This window comes from Pseudonaja textilis, chromosome 3 (genome assembly GCF_049901715.1).
Source record: "Pseudonaja textilis isolate UNSWEBS1 chromosome 3, rPseTex1.2, whole genome shotgun sequence".
NCBI classification, from domain to species: domain Eukaryota; kingdom Metazoa; phylum Chordata; class Lepidosauria; order Squamata; family Elapidae; genus Pseudonaja; species Pseudonaja textilis.
The window spans coordinates 132383080-132400307 of record NC_141992.1 but is presented as its reverse complement, the minus strand read 5'-3'; the positions used below and the strand labels follow the sequence as shown (position 1 = coordinate 132400307).

The 17228-nt window shown below is 39.3% G+C and overlaps 1 protein-coding gene across 1 annotated transcript in view; it reads right to left on the bottom strand.

Annotated features, from left to right (window-relative positions):
- The window catches only part of CDYL (chromodomain Y like), a 196854-nt gene that overhangs the window by 107942 nt on the left and 71684 nt on the right, over window positions 1–17228 (bottom strand). The window contains exon 2 of the mRNA XM_026714999.2: window positions 10939–11593. Within this exon, the coding sequence (XP_026570784.1) occupies window positions 10939–11593 (655 nt within the window). The remainder of the gene's footprint in view (window positions 1–10938; window positions 11594–17228) is intronic.

Below are 17228 nucleotides of genomic sequence, written 5' to 3'. Positions count from 1 at the left end.
TACTGGCAATGGGCATTCTGATAACAGAAACGGAGAAACTGGCGATGATGAGGCCAAATTGGGATGTGGAGGTAAGCCTCCGTGAGATCAATGGAAGAGAGGATGTCGCCCTCTCGAACGCTCTCTAAAATAGAATGCAGAGTCTGCATTTTAAGTCGCCTGTATTTTACAAATTGGTTGAGGAATTTTAGATCAAGGATGGCTCGCCACCCCCACCCCCGAGGCTTTGGGAACAATGAAAAGGCTAGAATAAAAACCCACATCCCCGTTGAGAGGGGGGAACAAGTTGAATAGCCCTGATGTCAAGAAGATGTTGAATGGCCTGATTCATGAGGTCTTGCCTTGAAATGTCCCAAGAGACAGGACAGATCAAAAAATTTTCTGGGGGTGGCATTAAGAAGTCCAATTGTAACCCTGACCTAATAGTGCTGAGCACCCAGGTGTCCATCGTTGACTCCTCCCATTTGGAGGCAAAGAAGGCTAGGCGACCTCCAATGGGTGGGGAGAACGAGGGATTATTTAGAGAGATGGAAGGAATGAACCCCTCCCCGCCGAAAGGGCCGTTTACCAGCAGAAGGCTGTTGCCTGCCAGATGCTTCCGCACGTTGGTCTTGGCATTGGGAGTACGGCCTCTGAGAGCGAGGGAAGCGAGATGAGGTCTCCACTAAGAAGGCAGGAGGGCGATAAGGAGCTGGGTGATAGTTGGCTTTCTTCCCAAAGGAAAAGAGAATTTTATGTTTATCTCTGGTTTCGATAAGGTTCCAGAGCATCACCCAAAAGTTTATTGCCTGCGAAAGGAACTGAAGCCAACTTCCATTTTCGGCGTGACTCCGCCTGCCCATTTCGGAGCCATAAAAGTCTTCTTGCTGCTATAGAAGATGCCCTGGCCTTGGATGCAAATTTGGCGGAATTGAGAGTGGCATCCGCAGTGAATTCTGCCGCTGCAATAATCTTATTAAGGTCTTGGTGAGACCGAAGGTCAGAAGCAGGCAATCTATTCTGGAGTTAACACAGCCACCATATGGATGCCCTCGTGAAAAAGGATGCTGCTGTTGAAGCCCGAACAGCCCAAGCAGCGGCCTGGTGATTGCACTTGAGGGTCTGTTCGGAACGTTTATCATCTGGCTTCAGGATATCTTCTGGCTCAATGGGAGTGCCAGAAGTTGAGAACAAGGCCACAACTGGAATGTCAACAGAAGGCACTGCCAGGACATTGTCCAGGGCTACACTGATGTTGTAGAAACGCTTATCCAGAGAAGATGGGCGAGGACCTGCTGAAGGGGAAGCGCACTGTTCCTTGACCATGTCCAGGAACAATGTGGGAGAAGCAAAACTTTTGCATGCACTACAGGCTTGGAGAAAAGAGAGTCTCCTTGGCCAGAGGGATCTCCTTGTGGCTCAGGAGCCACTTCATCTAGCGACAGCTTGCAGTGACCAAGGCCTTGCTGAGTAATGGCCTGAAGAGAGTAGGTTTGAAGACCAATGCAGAGGATGTCTGCTCAGGGCGAGAATCTTCTTCCTCTGAAAGATTTTGGTCATAAATCGCACCCTCTTCACGCTCTGAATGAGAGGAGTAATTGTGTTCAGATGGTGAAGCCCCTCCTTCCTCATCAACCTCCTCCCATTCTGGTAGGGAAGAATGGACCCTGAGGTCCTGGGGCCTGTGAAATTCAGGATGAGGAGGCAAGGAACTTATAGATTGAGAAGAGAGAAGGGCCTGAACCCTTTCCAGAAGTCGAAGAATTTGCTTGAAGCCTTCAGCCAATCCCTGCCTAATGGCCAATGAAACAACATCTTGGATATCCCCTGGCCTATGCTCAAAGGTAGAGGCAGAAGGCCTGCTGCTGTGGGAGTGAAGGTGGCTTCCGGCCTAGATTGAGAAGAGGCTTGAGGTCTGGAGGAAGGGGGGCATAGGGCCCAGAAGCCTGTTGGAAATAGGGCCCAGATCTGCTGAGATCCTGAGGATCTGATTGTTCTGCAAAGACCCCAGGAGACCAGGATGGAGGATGAAAAGGCTATATATAACTTCTCCTCTGGGAGGGCTTGGCTGGGGCCCACGGGTATCACCTGAAACTTGTTGCAGTTGCCCTCTCATCTGCTGAATTGTTCTGTTAAACTGCCTCTCTAAGGCCACATGTCTGCGCTTCTCTGCCCTCAACTCAACCTGAGTTGCCTTCTTAGGGGCTGGAGCCTTAGCTTTGATTTTAGCAGCCACCTTCCTCTGGACTGATTGGATGCGTTGCCTACATCTTTTTCTCTTATTGGGCTTAAGAGACTGGTCCACTAGGGGGGAAAAGCTCTGCCTGAGCCTTATCTTGATCCATTTGTAGAAGGAAAGCTCTTGCGTTGGGAAGAAGCTGTTTAGAAATTTAGAATAAGTCCTTTAGGGTATAAAATGGCCCCGGGCTTACAAATTGGCCACTCACCTCGTGGTGAAAGGCTTCAATTCAAGATGGCCACTGACTAGAGAAACCGGGCTCCGAGATCGAAGAAATCCTAGAGCACTGGGGAACTACCAGAGGACTGGAAAATATCTGATGTGGTTCCCATCTTCAAAAAAGGGAAAAAAAACAGACCCAGGAAACTATAGACCAATCAGCCTAACATCAATACCCGGGAAGATACTGGAAAAGATAACTAAAAAACCAGATCTGCCAACATCTAGAAACAAGTAAAGTAATAACTAGCAGTCAGCACGGGATTGTTAAGAACAGATCATGCCAAACCAATCTTATTTCATTCTTCAACACAGTGATTGAATTAATAGACCAGCAAAATACTGTGAACATAATATATTTAGATTTTAGCAAAGCATTTGACAAAGTAGATCACAACCTACTTCTTAGTAAGCTAGAAAAAAGTGGAATAGATAGCACCACCACTACATGGACTCGCAACTGGCTGGCAAACCGTACTCAATGAGTAGTCCTTAATGGGTCTAAGTCTGCATGGAGGGAAGTAAGCAGTGGGGTGTCACAAGGTTCCGTCTTAGGCCCAGTACTTTTCAATATCTTCATTAACAACTTAGATGAGGGAATAGAAGGGGAACTTACCTTCTATTACCTTGCAGATGATACTAAGCTTGCAGGAATAGCTAACACCCAAGAAGATAGGCTCAAGATCCAGATGGATCTTGACAGACTAGAACACTGGGCCGTATCTAACAAAATGAAATTCAATGTAGAGAAAAGTAAAGTCCTATACTTAGGCAAGAAAAACCAAAAGTACACATATAGACTGGGTGAAACCAGGCTCAATAGCAGTAACTGTGAGAGGGATCTTGGAGTCCTCGTGAACAACCAGCTAAATATGAGCCAGCAGTGTGCAGCAGCAGCCCCAAAAAGCTAATGCAATCCTAAGTTGTATTAACAGAGGGATACAATCAAGATCAAGGGAAGTACTAATACCACTCTATAAAGCCTTAGTAAGACCACACCTAGAGTACTGCACCCAGTTTTGTTCATCACATTATAAAAAGGATGTTGAGACTCTAGAAAAAGTACAGAGAAGAGCAACCAGGATGATTAGGGGACTGGAGGCTAAAACATACAACGAACGGTTGCAGGAACTGGGCTTGGCTAGTCTAGTAAAGAGAAGGACCAGGGGAGACATAATAGCAGTCTTCCAATATTTGAGGGGCTGCCACAGGGAGGAAGGGGTCAAGCTATTTTCTAAAGTGCCTGTAGGCCAGACAAGGAGTAATGGATGGAAACTGAACAAGGAGAGATTTAACCTGGAAATAAGGAGAAACTTTCTGACAGTGAGGACAATCAACCAATGGAACAGCTTGCCTTCGGAAGTTGTGGAAGCACCATCACTTGAGACTTTCAAGAAGAGACTGGACTACCATTTGCCAGAAATGGTGTAGGGTCTCCTGCTTGGGCAGGATGTTGGACTAGATGACCTACAAGGTCCCTTCCAACTCTGATTATCTGTTATCTGACTACCTGTAATGTGGTACATGAGCCACAAAATGTATATTTCCAATTATATCTGATGTATGAACTGCCTTAGCCAAGCCATTGTGATTTCATTCACATATCAAGCCAAATCATAAGTTAAGGAATAGCAATAGCAATAACTCTTAGATCTCAATATCGCTTTACAAGGCTTTACAGCCCTCTCTATGCGGTTTACAGTGTCACCATATTGCCCTCAACAATCTAGGTCCTCATTTTACCGACCTCAGAAGGATGGAAGGCTGAGTCAAACTTGAACCGGTGAAATTCGAACTGCTAGCTATTGGCAGTCAGCAGAATTAGCCTGCAATGCTGCATACTACCCACTGTGCCAAAATGTCTCTTAATTATAGTTTAGTTTTAATATAATGTCTAAATTGACAAGCTACAAGGAGCAGTTATTCTTTTTCTAGAGGTCTAGATATTAACACCTTAAAAATTATGGAAAACACAGCTGACATGTAGCTGTTAACTAGAAATTCTTTATATTTGGAAATTAAACGGAACCAAACTCATCTGAGCCTTAAATCTCCATTTGCAATATGGATTATTAGAGAAGTGATTTAAAATTCAATATTTCGGTGCAAAAGTTAAAAAATGCACATCAGTTATTAAATCAGAAAGCAGGAGACAATTAACAAATATAGACATATGCCTGAAAAAACATTAATTAGCATTTGAAGAATCTTGGCCTCTCTGTATATTGGACTTATTCTCATTAGTCCCAGACATTATGACTAATTTTAATGTATACTGGAGTTGTAATCTAAAATAACTGGTTTTACGATAACTGTAAAAAAAATGTATATAAAATGCTGCTAACTTAGGTCAGAGACAATTTTTATATGGATTTAGTAACTAATTAATGACTGTAACTAAAATAGACTCTTGTGTGACTCTGGTTCTAGAACTTAATTGACCTGCAGAGATGTAATAAGGCTGACCAGACTAGTGATTATGAGACAAGATGCTTCCCTTGCAATTAAAGAACTCTCCTGAATTTGAATGCTTTGAGTGCCTGCTTTGAACACATGCACGTCCAGAAAATATTTCATGAGCAAACTGTACCTCTGGATCCAGCTATTGGACACATAAAGCAACTGCAATTATTTCAGTGCTTGGTGTAGCAGCTTTGGGGCTTTCTGGATGTAAAAAAATATATTAAACAAATAAATGAGTTAATAAAACTCTTGTCACATTCCTGGATTACTACTAGGGAGTAATTGAAAATATAGCTTTATAGTAAAGTTACATATTTTAAATGTATTTTCAATAAACAAGTAATTTCTATGCTTCTATCTACTTACATAAGATTTTATGAGTGTGATGAAAACAGATTATCTTTTGAGCCATCTATAAAATGTATCTTTGAAGTCTATCACTGTCATCCACTTTTTTTATCAGCAAGGATGTTTTTTCTTGATCAATGCCACTGTCTTATCCAATATTTTTACAGCACTGCCTTTCCACCAAAATCAGCAGAGACCACAGTGGCAAACTAGAAATGCAAGTCTACAGAAAAACCACCCATACTAACAAAGTGCTCCACTACCAAAGCAACAACTCAACCTCCTACAAGAGAAGCTACCTAAGGACTTTATTTAAATGAGCCCAAACACACTGCAGCAACCCAGAGTAGCAGAAAAAGGAAATGGAGCATCTATACAGTACAACACATTCCAACAAAATGATTACCTATGCAACTATATCAAAATATCCTTGACCACTCAACCCAATTGCTTTCGTGGTGTGGAGACAATAACTTGGTCCTCAACACCAATAAGACCAAGGAGCTTATAGAAGGAACAGATCAGACATCCAGCCCTTGCTTATCAATGGAGACTGAGTGGAGCAAGTGACCAGTTTTAAGTTTATGGGTGTTACCATAAAAGAGGACCTGACCTGGGGTGTCCATATTGCAACACTGATCAAAAGGGCCCAGCAGAGATTTTACTACCTGAGACTTCTCAGAAAACAATAACTGAATGAAAAACTGCTGGTGACCTTCTACTGCTGCACCATAGAGAGCATTTTAACATACTGCACCTATGTATGGTTTGCCAATTGCACAGGGGCAGATAGGAAAGCACTTTAAAGGGTTAATGTCATTGCCCAGAAGATCATTGGTTGCCCTCTCCCCTCTTTTGAAGAGCTTTATAACTCCTGCTGCCTTAAGAAAGTTCAAAACATTCTCAAAGATCCATCTCATCCTGGGAACTCTTTTTTTGAACTATTACCACCTGGCAGACGGTACAGAATAATAAAAACAAGGCCAAATAGGCTGAAAAACAGCTTCTATCTCAGGGCAGTAGCTCTTTTGAATTCTGCTGTATAGTGCAGTGTTGATGTGGTATCGGGGGTTTCCGGTTCAATGTGTGAAGGGTGAAGGATGTGTATTTGTGTCTATTTTCATGGTCATGGTCATGGTCATGATGTGCACTGAAGATGGTGTTTGATTTTGTTGTATGAGATGCAATGACAGTAAAGTAAAGTAAAGTAAAGTAAAGTAAACAATGCAGCTGCACAACCAATACAAACCTAAAGAGAATTACAGTGCCATATGTCAAAAATATCTCAGAAACCACCAATAGACTTCTACAACCACATGGAATCAGCGTAGCCCACAAGCCAACTAAAACTCTCCAAAACATCTTAAGCAAACCAAAAGATCCAGCAAGCCCAGAAGAAAAAACAGGAGTCATTTACAACATACAATGTAACAACTGCAACAACCACTATGTAGGACAAATAGGCAGAAGACTGGTAGAACGCATTCATAAACACCAACTGGCGGTCAGAAGACATGATGAAAATTCTTTAATTTCACAATATACAAGCAAATTAAATCATAGTTTCAATTGGGAAAATGTAACAATCCTAAGTCAGACCAAGTCCAAAAACTCCAGGGAATTTCTAGAAGCACTCTGACAAATCAGCCATCAATAGACACATAGACATTAACAACATCTATACACCAGCCGTTACCAACCGATGGGCCACGGCCCACTGGTGGACCCACTGGTGGGCTGTGAGAAAATTTTGGTGGGCCGCAGCATGCTGAGGCTGGACACTCTTGCAGTCGCCCGTGTTGTGGCTGCTGCCTCCTGCCTTAGCGCATCAAGGAGGCCAAGCAGCAATGGGAAGAGCGTGGACCTACTGAGCCGCAGGAAGCAGCTGCCCTCAAGTGAGGATGTTGTGATGGGGAGGCTCAACCCCGCTTCCTCCTCGGCAGAAGCACTCACACACTCAGCGGGGAGGCAGCTTGTCAGGGGCCAGAAGGGCAGTGAGCACTTTGCGTGTGAGCGCTTTTGGTGAGGAGGAAGAGAAGCTCCTGAGGGAGCTTCCCTCCCCTCGCAGGCCAGGAAACACCCAGGAAGAGCTCCAATGCCGCGATCTCCCATGCCCCTGGCCTCAGGAGCTTCTCTTCCTCCTCGCCAGAAATGCTCACATGCTCAGTGGGGAGGAGGCTTGTTGGAGGCCAGAGGGGCGGTGAGCGCTTTGAGCTTGAGTGCTTCTGTTGAGGAGGAAGAGAAGCTTCTGGGGGAGTGGAGCCTCCCCCTTGCAACATCTTCTCTTGAGAGAGAGAGAGAGAGAGAGAGAGAGAGAGAGAGAGAGAGAGAGAGAGAGAGAGAACAAAGCAAAAATCCCTGCAAAGTTGACACCCCAACTGCCAAAGGTCGCAATCCAGGACAGAAAAGCCTCTTGTCGTCCTTTTTTCTGGCAGTCCTTCTCTAACCTGGCGATCTTCAGGATTTGGAGGGGGGGGTGAGGGGTGCGAGTGAAGGACTGCAACTTTTGACGAACTTTCCTCCAAGAGTTTCTTCCTTCCACAACTCTGCGGCACAAGTCAGCCGTTTCTGCAAGTGCCGGCAGAATCAATGAAGCTTGCCCCATGGGACCAGTTCCTTAGGAATTCCCCCAGACGGCTGAGGAGGTGCTCAAAACAACCTGGAGCTTTTCCGACCTTATTTTGCTCTTTCGGCTTAACTTCCACAGCAAAATAAAGACCAACCAGCCATGTCAGATTCCCACCACCTTTCCTCTTCCCCATTCCTGGGGAGTGAGAGAGAGAGAAAGAGGAGAGAGAGAGAGAGAGAGAGAGAGAGAGAGAGAGAATGAGAGAGAGGGAGAACAAAGGCAAAGAAGTGATGTCAGCTTGGCCACGCCCAGCCACCCATATAACCACCAGGACATTTTTATATTAAAAATTAGTGTGTGTGTGTGTGTGTGTATCTTTGGTTATTTGGGTTTTCTCCTGCGTCAGATTGGCAGTATCTAGGCACGGGAGAAAACTCGAATAACCAAAGATCCACATACAAATACCTGCGAGAACCTCAGAAAACAAACATACATACATACATACATACATACATACATATATATATATATATGGCATTCAGCTTTGTTCGGGTATTTTCCCACGTCATTGTAGTTGTGCTTTTAAAGTTCTGTAGAAGCCTGATGATGGCAGATGAGGTTCTGCCGAAACGTTGCTACAACTTTAAAAGCACAACTACAATGACGTGGGAAAATACCCGAACGAAGCTGAATGCCATAAATGTAAGTACCCGTGAAAACTTAAGAAAACAAATATATATATATATATATATATATATATATATATATATATATTAAATAATTCATATTTAATATAAAAATTAAAAATTTTAAATATATTTTTTTTTAAAAATTTATATTAGTGGTCCTCGGGATTTAAAATTATGAGTTTGGTGGTCCCTGAGGTCTAAAAGGTTGGTGACCCCTGCTATAGACTATGCAAAAGACACAATCAACCAACCCAAAAGAGAAAAAGACTCCAGCACCTCTCCACCAGTAATCAACACTCAGAGCAGCATAGATTAATTCCAAGGTCAACTTCAGACCAACAATCAAGTAAGCAATACACCAATCAAGAAACTGCCAAAGAGCCATCAGTAAACAGCCCAACAAAAGAAACTTAAGAGCCCTCACCCACACAGACAGACAAGTCTCTAGAATATACACTGTCATGCCCCTGTTAGGAGTCTGAATACGAGGAGGAAGACGAACAGCTGATAGGGACTGGGAGTGTGGCTCCGACGGCTGTAGAGGAAACTGGGGAAGGGCAAAGTCTGGCTGGGCAGAACAAGGGAGAGGAAGAACAAGGGAGAGGGAGTTCAGAGGAAGAGCCAGACCCATCCCCTCTTCATCCTGGGGAATGCAGGAAGGAACGGAGAAGAGAGCAACATGGTTTGCGTGGCTTACGGGGGAGGAAAGGGCCCTGATTCCCTTCATTAGCTACAGCTGGGAAGAGAGTTTAAAAGAAATACATGCTGAGTGAGGCAGCTGCTGGGAGAAAACATGAGTTTTCCCAACTGTGTTGAGTTATTGCTGTGTCTTCACCCCTGCAATTCTTGCTCCTGCTCTGCCGAACTAATTACCTCATTTTGCCTTGATTGGACTTATAGTTGCAGTTTTTGTTGTCCATATTTTGGACTTGATTCTATGCAGTCAAAGGCTGTTCCTGGGAAAGTTCTTCTCCAGCCAGAAGGTAACCAGGACATTGGGGGCAAAGTTGGAGCTAATAAAGGTACTCCTACTGATTATCTGACTGTATTGCCTTTATGCCACGACCCGGGTCATCACAATAAACTGACAGCAAACAGCACTACTAGCACTGATGATGTTACCTAGTTAAAGGTAATGAAATGTCGGCAAGTAAACAAAAAAGCTCAGAGAACACCAAGGACCCCTCAGTTTTCATATTCATTATAAAAACATAGTTTAAACTGGAGGAAAAAAAACCCTGTCAAATCAGAAAGCAAAATCATTCATGATGAATCCCAAAAAATAAAACTAGTAATCTAGAAAATAACTAATTCAAAACAAGATACTATGCACCTCCTTTAGTAGTGAGTTTTAGTCTCCTCATTGGGGCTTATTCCGATAAACAAACATACGAGGGTAACCTTAACTTCCATTTAGCGCCTACTTCATGAGAAAGCCAGGGCTAAACAGAATGATGGAGGAGCAAAGTAGTACAGTTCTAGAAACAGTCGAAGAAACTTGATCAAAAGCTATGTGCTACATTGAAACTTCCCATATAAATTAAGGCCTTTGTATACAATTCCAGTTCAACATCTACACTGTAATATTTCAAATACTTTATAAAAAGACAGAAAAAAGAAAGAAATCTGTGTGTTCAATAGAATTATAAAATATTGGTAAGAGAGTGAATACCTGATAATGAATTATAACGAATACATATTTTATGCAGATGTCCACATCTAATGTCAGATAATTTTACTCCCTTCTTTTCCTGTAAAACTTCTCATATTCCCTCAAAGATGATTTTCTGCCTAACTGAACACAACATGTCAATAAAGAAAAACAGCAATATACCAATAATTCACAAAGTAAATAAATGCACTTGTCCAAAAGGGAAAACAGCAGAATATACTGATTCCCTATCAACATCTTAATGAACTTCACCATTTATTTCTAAAATCTATGAAACAAATAGCTTCAAGCAATTAATGATTGGTAAATTCAAGACCCCGATAAAACATGTCTTTTTTAAAAAAATCAATCACAATATGCTTCTCAGAAAAGTGTAAACTAACAAAATTTTGTTGAGAGTTTTATCATAAGATTGGCTCCCACTCTGACACTCTTTTGCAAGGCCCTGAAGATGTGAGTCTGTCAATGGGGACCCCAGAATAATAAGGAGCCCAACAAGTTTAAGTAGTGGGTTATAGGTTTTTCTACTGTGGTTTTATCCTTGTAATCCGCCCGGAATCACCAAGAGTGAGTTGGGTGGCCTTATAAATTTTCTTAATAAAAATTGAGAACCAGTCAAAGTAAAAAAAAAATATGTATTGCATATTTGTTCCTGGAACAAATTGGATGACAAGACAATTTCCAAAGCATTAAAAAAGTTATTCATGTGAATGAATAGCTACAAAATTTGCTGGAAAACCTATCCATCCATTTATCTTACCTTTTCCATTTATTGTTAATGCAGATGCAATGGTAGCTGTTACTGGCACCGGCAACTGTGGCACTAATGAATGTATTCTTGGCCTGCTCCCCATTCTAGCACGTTCTTCTCCAGGACCTAATAAAGCTCCAACTGGTTTTTCTGCTGCCACCTCTGGGGCTACAGAATCTTCATGATCCTGCTCAATGCGATCCAGCTTATCAGGACTTTCATTCTGAAAGCCATCTACTACTGGCCGACTCTTGATAGGACTTTTGGGCACAAGAATTTTGATACCTGATTTTGAAAGGTCCATGTTTTTTCTACCAGAGAGAGGAGTGTTGTTTTTCCGAAACTTCTGGGCAGCAAACAGTTGATTTTTTGATTCGTGGTCTTTTCCAATAACTAAGGACTTGGACGTTTTTGAAAAAGAACTATTAGTAGATCGAGAAATTTGTTTTCTTGCATTATTTGGAGATGTCCTGTTTGTCCTTGTTAATGTGCTTTCTTTTTGTTTTTCATTGTGATGCCTGTTAAATTCATGTATATATTCTTCACAATTCACAAGGTGCTGTTCAGGTTCCCATGTGTCATCTTCACTCTCATATCCCTTCCATCGCACTAAATATTCGGTTTTTCCTTTCTTGTTTTTTCTTTTATCAACAATTCTCTCTACCTGTTGAAAGAATTAGAAATGGCAATGAAGATGTACTTGTGAATGTTCAAACATGAATGTACAATGAGGCAATTTGAAATACAGAATCAAGAAACAATTATATTTTGTTTCAATCGTACTAATTAATTTTGGCAATCACTGTAAACAATTGTATACTCTTTATTAGTAATCTCAAACAACCTTAAATGTTGACAAATGCATGAAAGTATACAATAAATTATATGATGATGACTAAAAAGAAAAATGTTACTAATGGCATACATATTTTTAATGTTGTATGCTATCTAGAGTCAAAATGTATGGGATGGCCATATACATTTATTTAATATATAAATAATAAATATTTGACATTCTGTGATGGGAAGAAGTTTGTTATATACCAAGTATTAATATATTTATTGCCATCATGAATAACTAGGATGCCTTACTCTTAGGACATAACCCTAAGCTTCTATAAAGAGAAAACAAGATTATAATCATTGATGAACAACTATCTTTGGATGTTGGGCAACGTATCTTGGGCAAGTCATGATCTTATCTTTAAAATGTTGGAGGAGGGGAAATGGCTCTTCAGTGGACAAATTAAGGATGCAAAATGTTTTTAAATTAATTATTAATGTCACCTTTCAATATTATTGCCAACTCATTAAAGACATAAAAGATAAGATAAAATAAAATTCTTAAGGTGACAGAAATGTGAACTATAGTAGTGTATTAGTGGAAATCAGTTCTTGAGAAAGTTTTCATCTTTAATCATAAGCAACTATAGACAGATATAACTTAATATATTGTTATTCACATACTCATATTGGAAATACATCACATAACAAAACATAACAAAAATATAATAACAACATATATAAAAATATAATAACAAAAATACATCACATTTCCTCTTGATGTCCTATTTGAATTAGCAGTATATTATCTCCCTCTCCTTATGCTTACCATGCATAATGTTTACAAAATACTTGGCTTTCTATTTTTCTAAAGTAGAACTCTGTTAATACTTTTGCAACAGACCACTCAAAAATGAAATTAACATCTATAAAGTGGCTTCAAAGAGAAGATGACAATAAAGAAACACTAAAATCTTGGATGCTTTAAAATCAGATGGAAATTTAATTTTCAATTTTCAAACCAAGTATTTCAATGATTGTAATGATCACATTATTTTTAGTATGCTTAAAATGTATTTATTTGTTCTGAATTTAGTTATTTAAAATATTTGTTCCTGGTGTGTTTTCATGACAAAATTTTAACACTGAATACATGGCACTGCCATAAATAATCTGTTTGCCTACCCCCATTAAAGAGGATGTCATAATGGAGATGTTGTTGATAATACAGAATTCTTTGCCTTATAATATTGTATATTCTTTAGATTTAACAGATCACACTAAGTAGCAGGAATTGTATGGTTATAATACATGAGTATTTCATACAAGGGCATATTGTTACTACATAACTTCGACCTATTTTTTTTCATCATTTGAGGATCGTTATTTTGAAAAAATAATATTCAGTGTTATTCATGTCAGTCAGAAATACTCATGGAGTGCATATAGTATAGCAAAAGTGATTCCTTTCTACAAATTCAGCATTCCTACATAATGTTAAGTTTATCAGTGAATTATATAAATCAATTATCTTATAAATGCATGGAAATGAAACTGCATAAATGTATCACATATGCAAAATTTGCTCTGATTACTTTATTCTTTAAAGGAATGATAAACCCAAAACCTAAAATCCAACAATAGCAGTAATTCATATACTGGTGAAATGTTTTAACCTATTTGGTAACGATGAGAAACAAATTAAAGAGATAGATAAATAGACAGACAGACAGATCTAGCCAGAAATGGAATTGAATTGCTGAACAGCTGTGTTTATGCACATTATTGTTAAACAATTTTCATTTTAAGTAGCTGATATCTCATTCTATATATGTATACCAAATATATTTTCATGAGCTATATAACTGTGTGTGTGTCTATGTGCTTGTTTGGGTTTTTGTGTGTGTTTTGTGTGTGTGTGTGTGTATGTGTGTGTATACCTTTACTAAATTTCAAAATAAAATAAATAAAATAAAATACAAACTAATCTACAGGTGAAAGGGGGAAGGGAATAAAGGAGAAAAAGTAAAGTAACAAAAAAACCCATAAAACAAATATATACAAAAAGTGACCTCCAACTTTTTTTAGTATGGAGACAATTATAAAATGCAACCACCTCTCTAAGTTTAAATAATTTCTCTTTGAAGGAGATGGGTGGTTCAGAAATATGAAAAATATATAAATAACCTAAAATACCTTAAAATATTAACCAATATTTTAAAAAACATATACATAACATAACACAATAAAATGTAAATGTTAAAAAGATCTATGTTCAAATACCAATGTCTAGGCCATCTAGCCATTGAAACACAGTATCGTTTATATATTTTTTTTAAAGATACTGGACTAGTATATGCCCTCAGCTTAAAGCCAGTCACTATGTGATTTACAGTTTGATGTGGGACCCCACAGTCACACTAAGGGGAGGATACTATGCCCCATTTTTAGAGACAAACCCGGCAGATATCACGTGATATCCATTGCTGACATGATAATTCAAAGCCTGGCACCTTTTTTGTGGGGTCATTCATATGTTTTCTTACATTTCCTTTGCCAGTAGGAACAGAGTTTCGGAGGAAAGTGTCTGCCCCTACCAAGTTTTGTGATTACCTGTACAACATAGATTTCATTATGTTTAGTTTTGTTATATGAATTTGCAACTTAGCTGTCAATTTTAATATATAATTTAGAAACACACTTCTATACTGTGCAACTGGTTCTAGTCTATTAGTGAAATTCAGTATAGATAGACTTCATTTAGCTTGTCTTGTACAAAGATCATTCGCAGTTACAACAGTGATGAAAAAGTAACTATGCCACTATCTTTGCATTTTGCAGGTCTGTAAAGCACGGGAAAGCTTAAGTAAGATCATTCACGAGCAAGTTGCACTTTCATGTAGGGACTGCTTCACTTAACCAAGTTGTTGCTAAACCAGGACTTCAGTTTTTAGAAGGTTCAATGGGTGGGGCTGCCCTGGAAAATATATTAAAACTGTACCATCTCAAACAAACCAAGTCATGCATGATTAAAATTATTTTTTTGATTCAAGATGAAATGCATTCTGAATATAACTTAAAGACATCTTCATTGTTGGCTTCAACATGATTAATTCAGTAGTATCTTAAAATAGTATTTTCTCTTGAAAATTGGTCACCATCATCTTTACATCTGCTAGATTACTCCAACCTATCTCTCAGTGGATTCTTGGTTAATACCAGAAGAATCACGGGGCTATTATAATCATGCTTTGTGTGGTGATACTATTCTACTTCCGCTTGCTTTAAAACCTTGAGACATATTTATTGAAGATTTATCTATTTATGTAAAAGACCTGTATAGCTACCCATCTTAAAAACAACTTTGGGTGGCTCACAAGAGTAAAATAGGTTTATTTATAAATGATAAACAAATTATAATGCAATGCTTATAAAATCTAAAACCATAAAATGACAAACCCAACAACTCAACCATCCCCTTGTGATGCTCCACAACTACTTCCAGATACCCTTATACTATTGCAGCCACAGGATAAAAAGCCAGGTCTTGATAACCTTCCAAAAGCCTAAAAAGAGGAGAGGGGGGAAGGTGCTTTAAAATCACCTGGAGGCAGGTGTTCCATAATGTAAAGACACTCCGGAAAAGACATGGAAAAGACACTCTGCTGGATGATAAGAATTCAGGAAAGGGATCTGAAAAGTGTGCCTATCCTATCTAATTTAGTAGGATGGGTAGACATTCTCAGATTCAGGGGGTCCAGTAAATAAACTGGTCCTATGCTATGTAAGGCTTTAAATGTGAAAAACAGTACCCTGAATTGCACCTAGAAGAAACTGGAAGCCAGTGAAATTCACAATACAGGTGTAACATGGGGAAACTTAGGAATTCTCAGTTTTGCACAAGCCACTGTGTTCTGGACCAGGTGTAGTTTCCAAATGAGCAACCATATGTAAAATTATCTGCAAATATTCCGAACTGGAAGTGACTAAGGAATGGGTGACCATGAGCAATGTCTCCTGAAAAAGCAAAACTGGCAAGCAAGACAAATCTGGGCAAAAGGCCCCCACTAGCCATGGCAGTCACCAACACTTTAAGCAGGAGCTGAATCAAGCAGAGCCTCAAACTGTGTATGAGCTCAATGTAAGTTCATTAAAAAAAACGTATTCTGATCACTTCTGCAATGACGATCCAGACAGAGTTCAAACAAAATACTGCTAACTCCAGAAGAAAGAGGTTTTCTATGCATATTCTGTGATTTTGCTACGGAGCAAGGCAGCTCCATCTAAAGCAGACTTTTCCTGTGAATAAATAAAAACCAGATGTTTTGAAAATCATTGTTTAATACTACTAACCACATGTTAAAAAATAATAGAGCTAGTATTGTGTTTGTAGAAGAGAATATTCTTGTTCAAATAGTAGCATGGCAAGATCGAACACATGAAATAAACCTAATGCAGCTTTAAAAATAAGTTTTACTCAGGCATTTAAAATTAAGCAATAAAATATTGTCTCTTCTTGCAGCTGAAATGGCAGCTAAGAATTTATTAAATATAATTGTAAAAATAAAAGTTACATGCCACAATAGTAGATAATAGAAGCAAGTGATCTTGACAGGGATCAGTTGGCATGATAATAATTTAAAACCCTCTATTAGATCATATATCTGTAGAGAAGAGATGAGACTAACTGAAGATAACATTAATGATTTGCTTTATGATTATTTTAATACAGTACACAATTTTTAGATAATTATACCTATATTTTAGCTATTTACTTATCTAAAACACTGTCTTGCAAAATGTATGTTTCATGTGTATTGAAAAATAATTTTTTTGTTTGTGCAGTTAAATTGTGAAGATATTTCTGACTGTAATCCTCAACTTCTGATTTTTAATTTTCAAAGCAATCCAGTAAACAATATGTTTGATATAATTAATCAGTAGTGGGATTCAAATTTCTTAACAACCAATTCTGTGGGCATGGCTTAATTTGTGGGTGTGGCTTGGTGGTCATGTGACTGGGTGGGTGTGGCTTGCTGGTTGGGCATGGCTTCCTGGTCACGTGACTGGCTGGCATGGCTTGGTGGTCATGTGACTGGGTGGGCGTGACCAACTCAATGCCACTCACGTCAAGGGGTGCCTCACTTGGCCCCTCCCCTCCCAGCCATTCCTTGTCTCATCCAACCTCAACTTTATAATTCTGAAAAAATGTTGTTCACCATTTTTTTACTTTATTATCCGTGTACTATAGATGTACTTTCATGGACCTATAGGAGGAAATGCCAGAAAGAGGGGGGAGCAATATATTTTCCAAACACCAGAAGGCAAACAAGAAGCAATGAATAGAAACTGAGCAAAGACAGAAGCAAACTAAGACTAAGGAGAAACTTCCTTACAGTGAGAACAATTAACCAGTGGAACTGCTTGCCATCCGAAGTTCCCTTTCTTTCTTGCCCTTTCTTTCTCTCTTTCTTTCTCTCCTTTCCTCTTTCTTGTTTTTTTCTATTTCTCTGTCA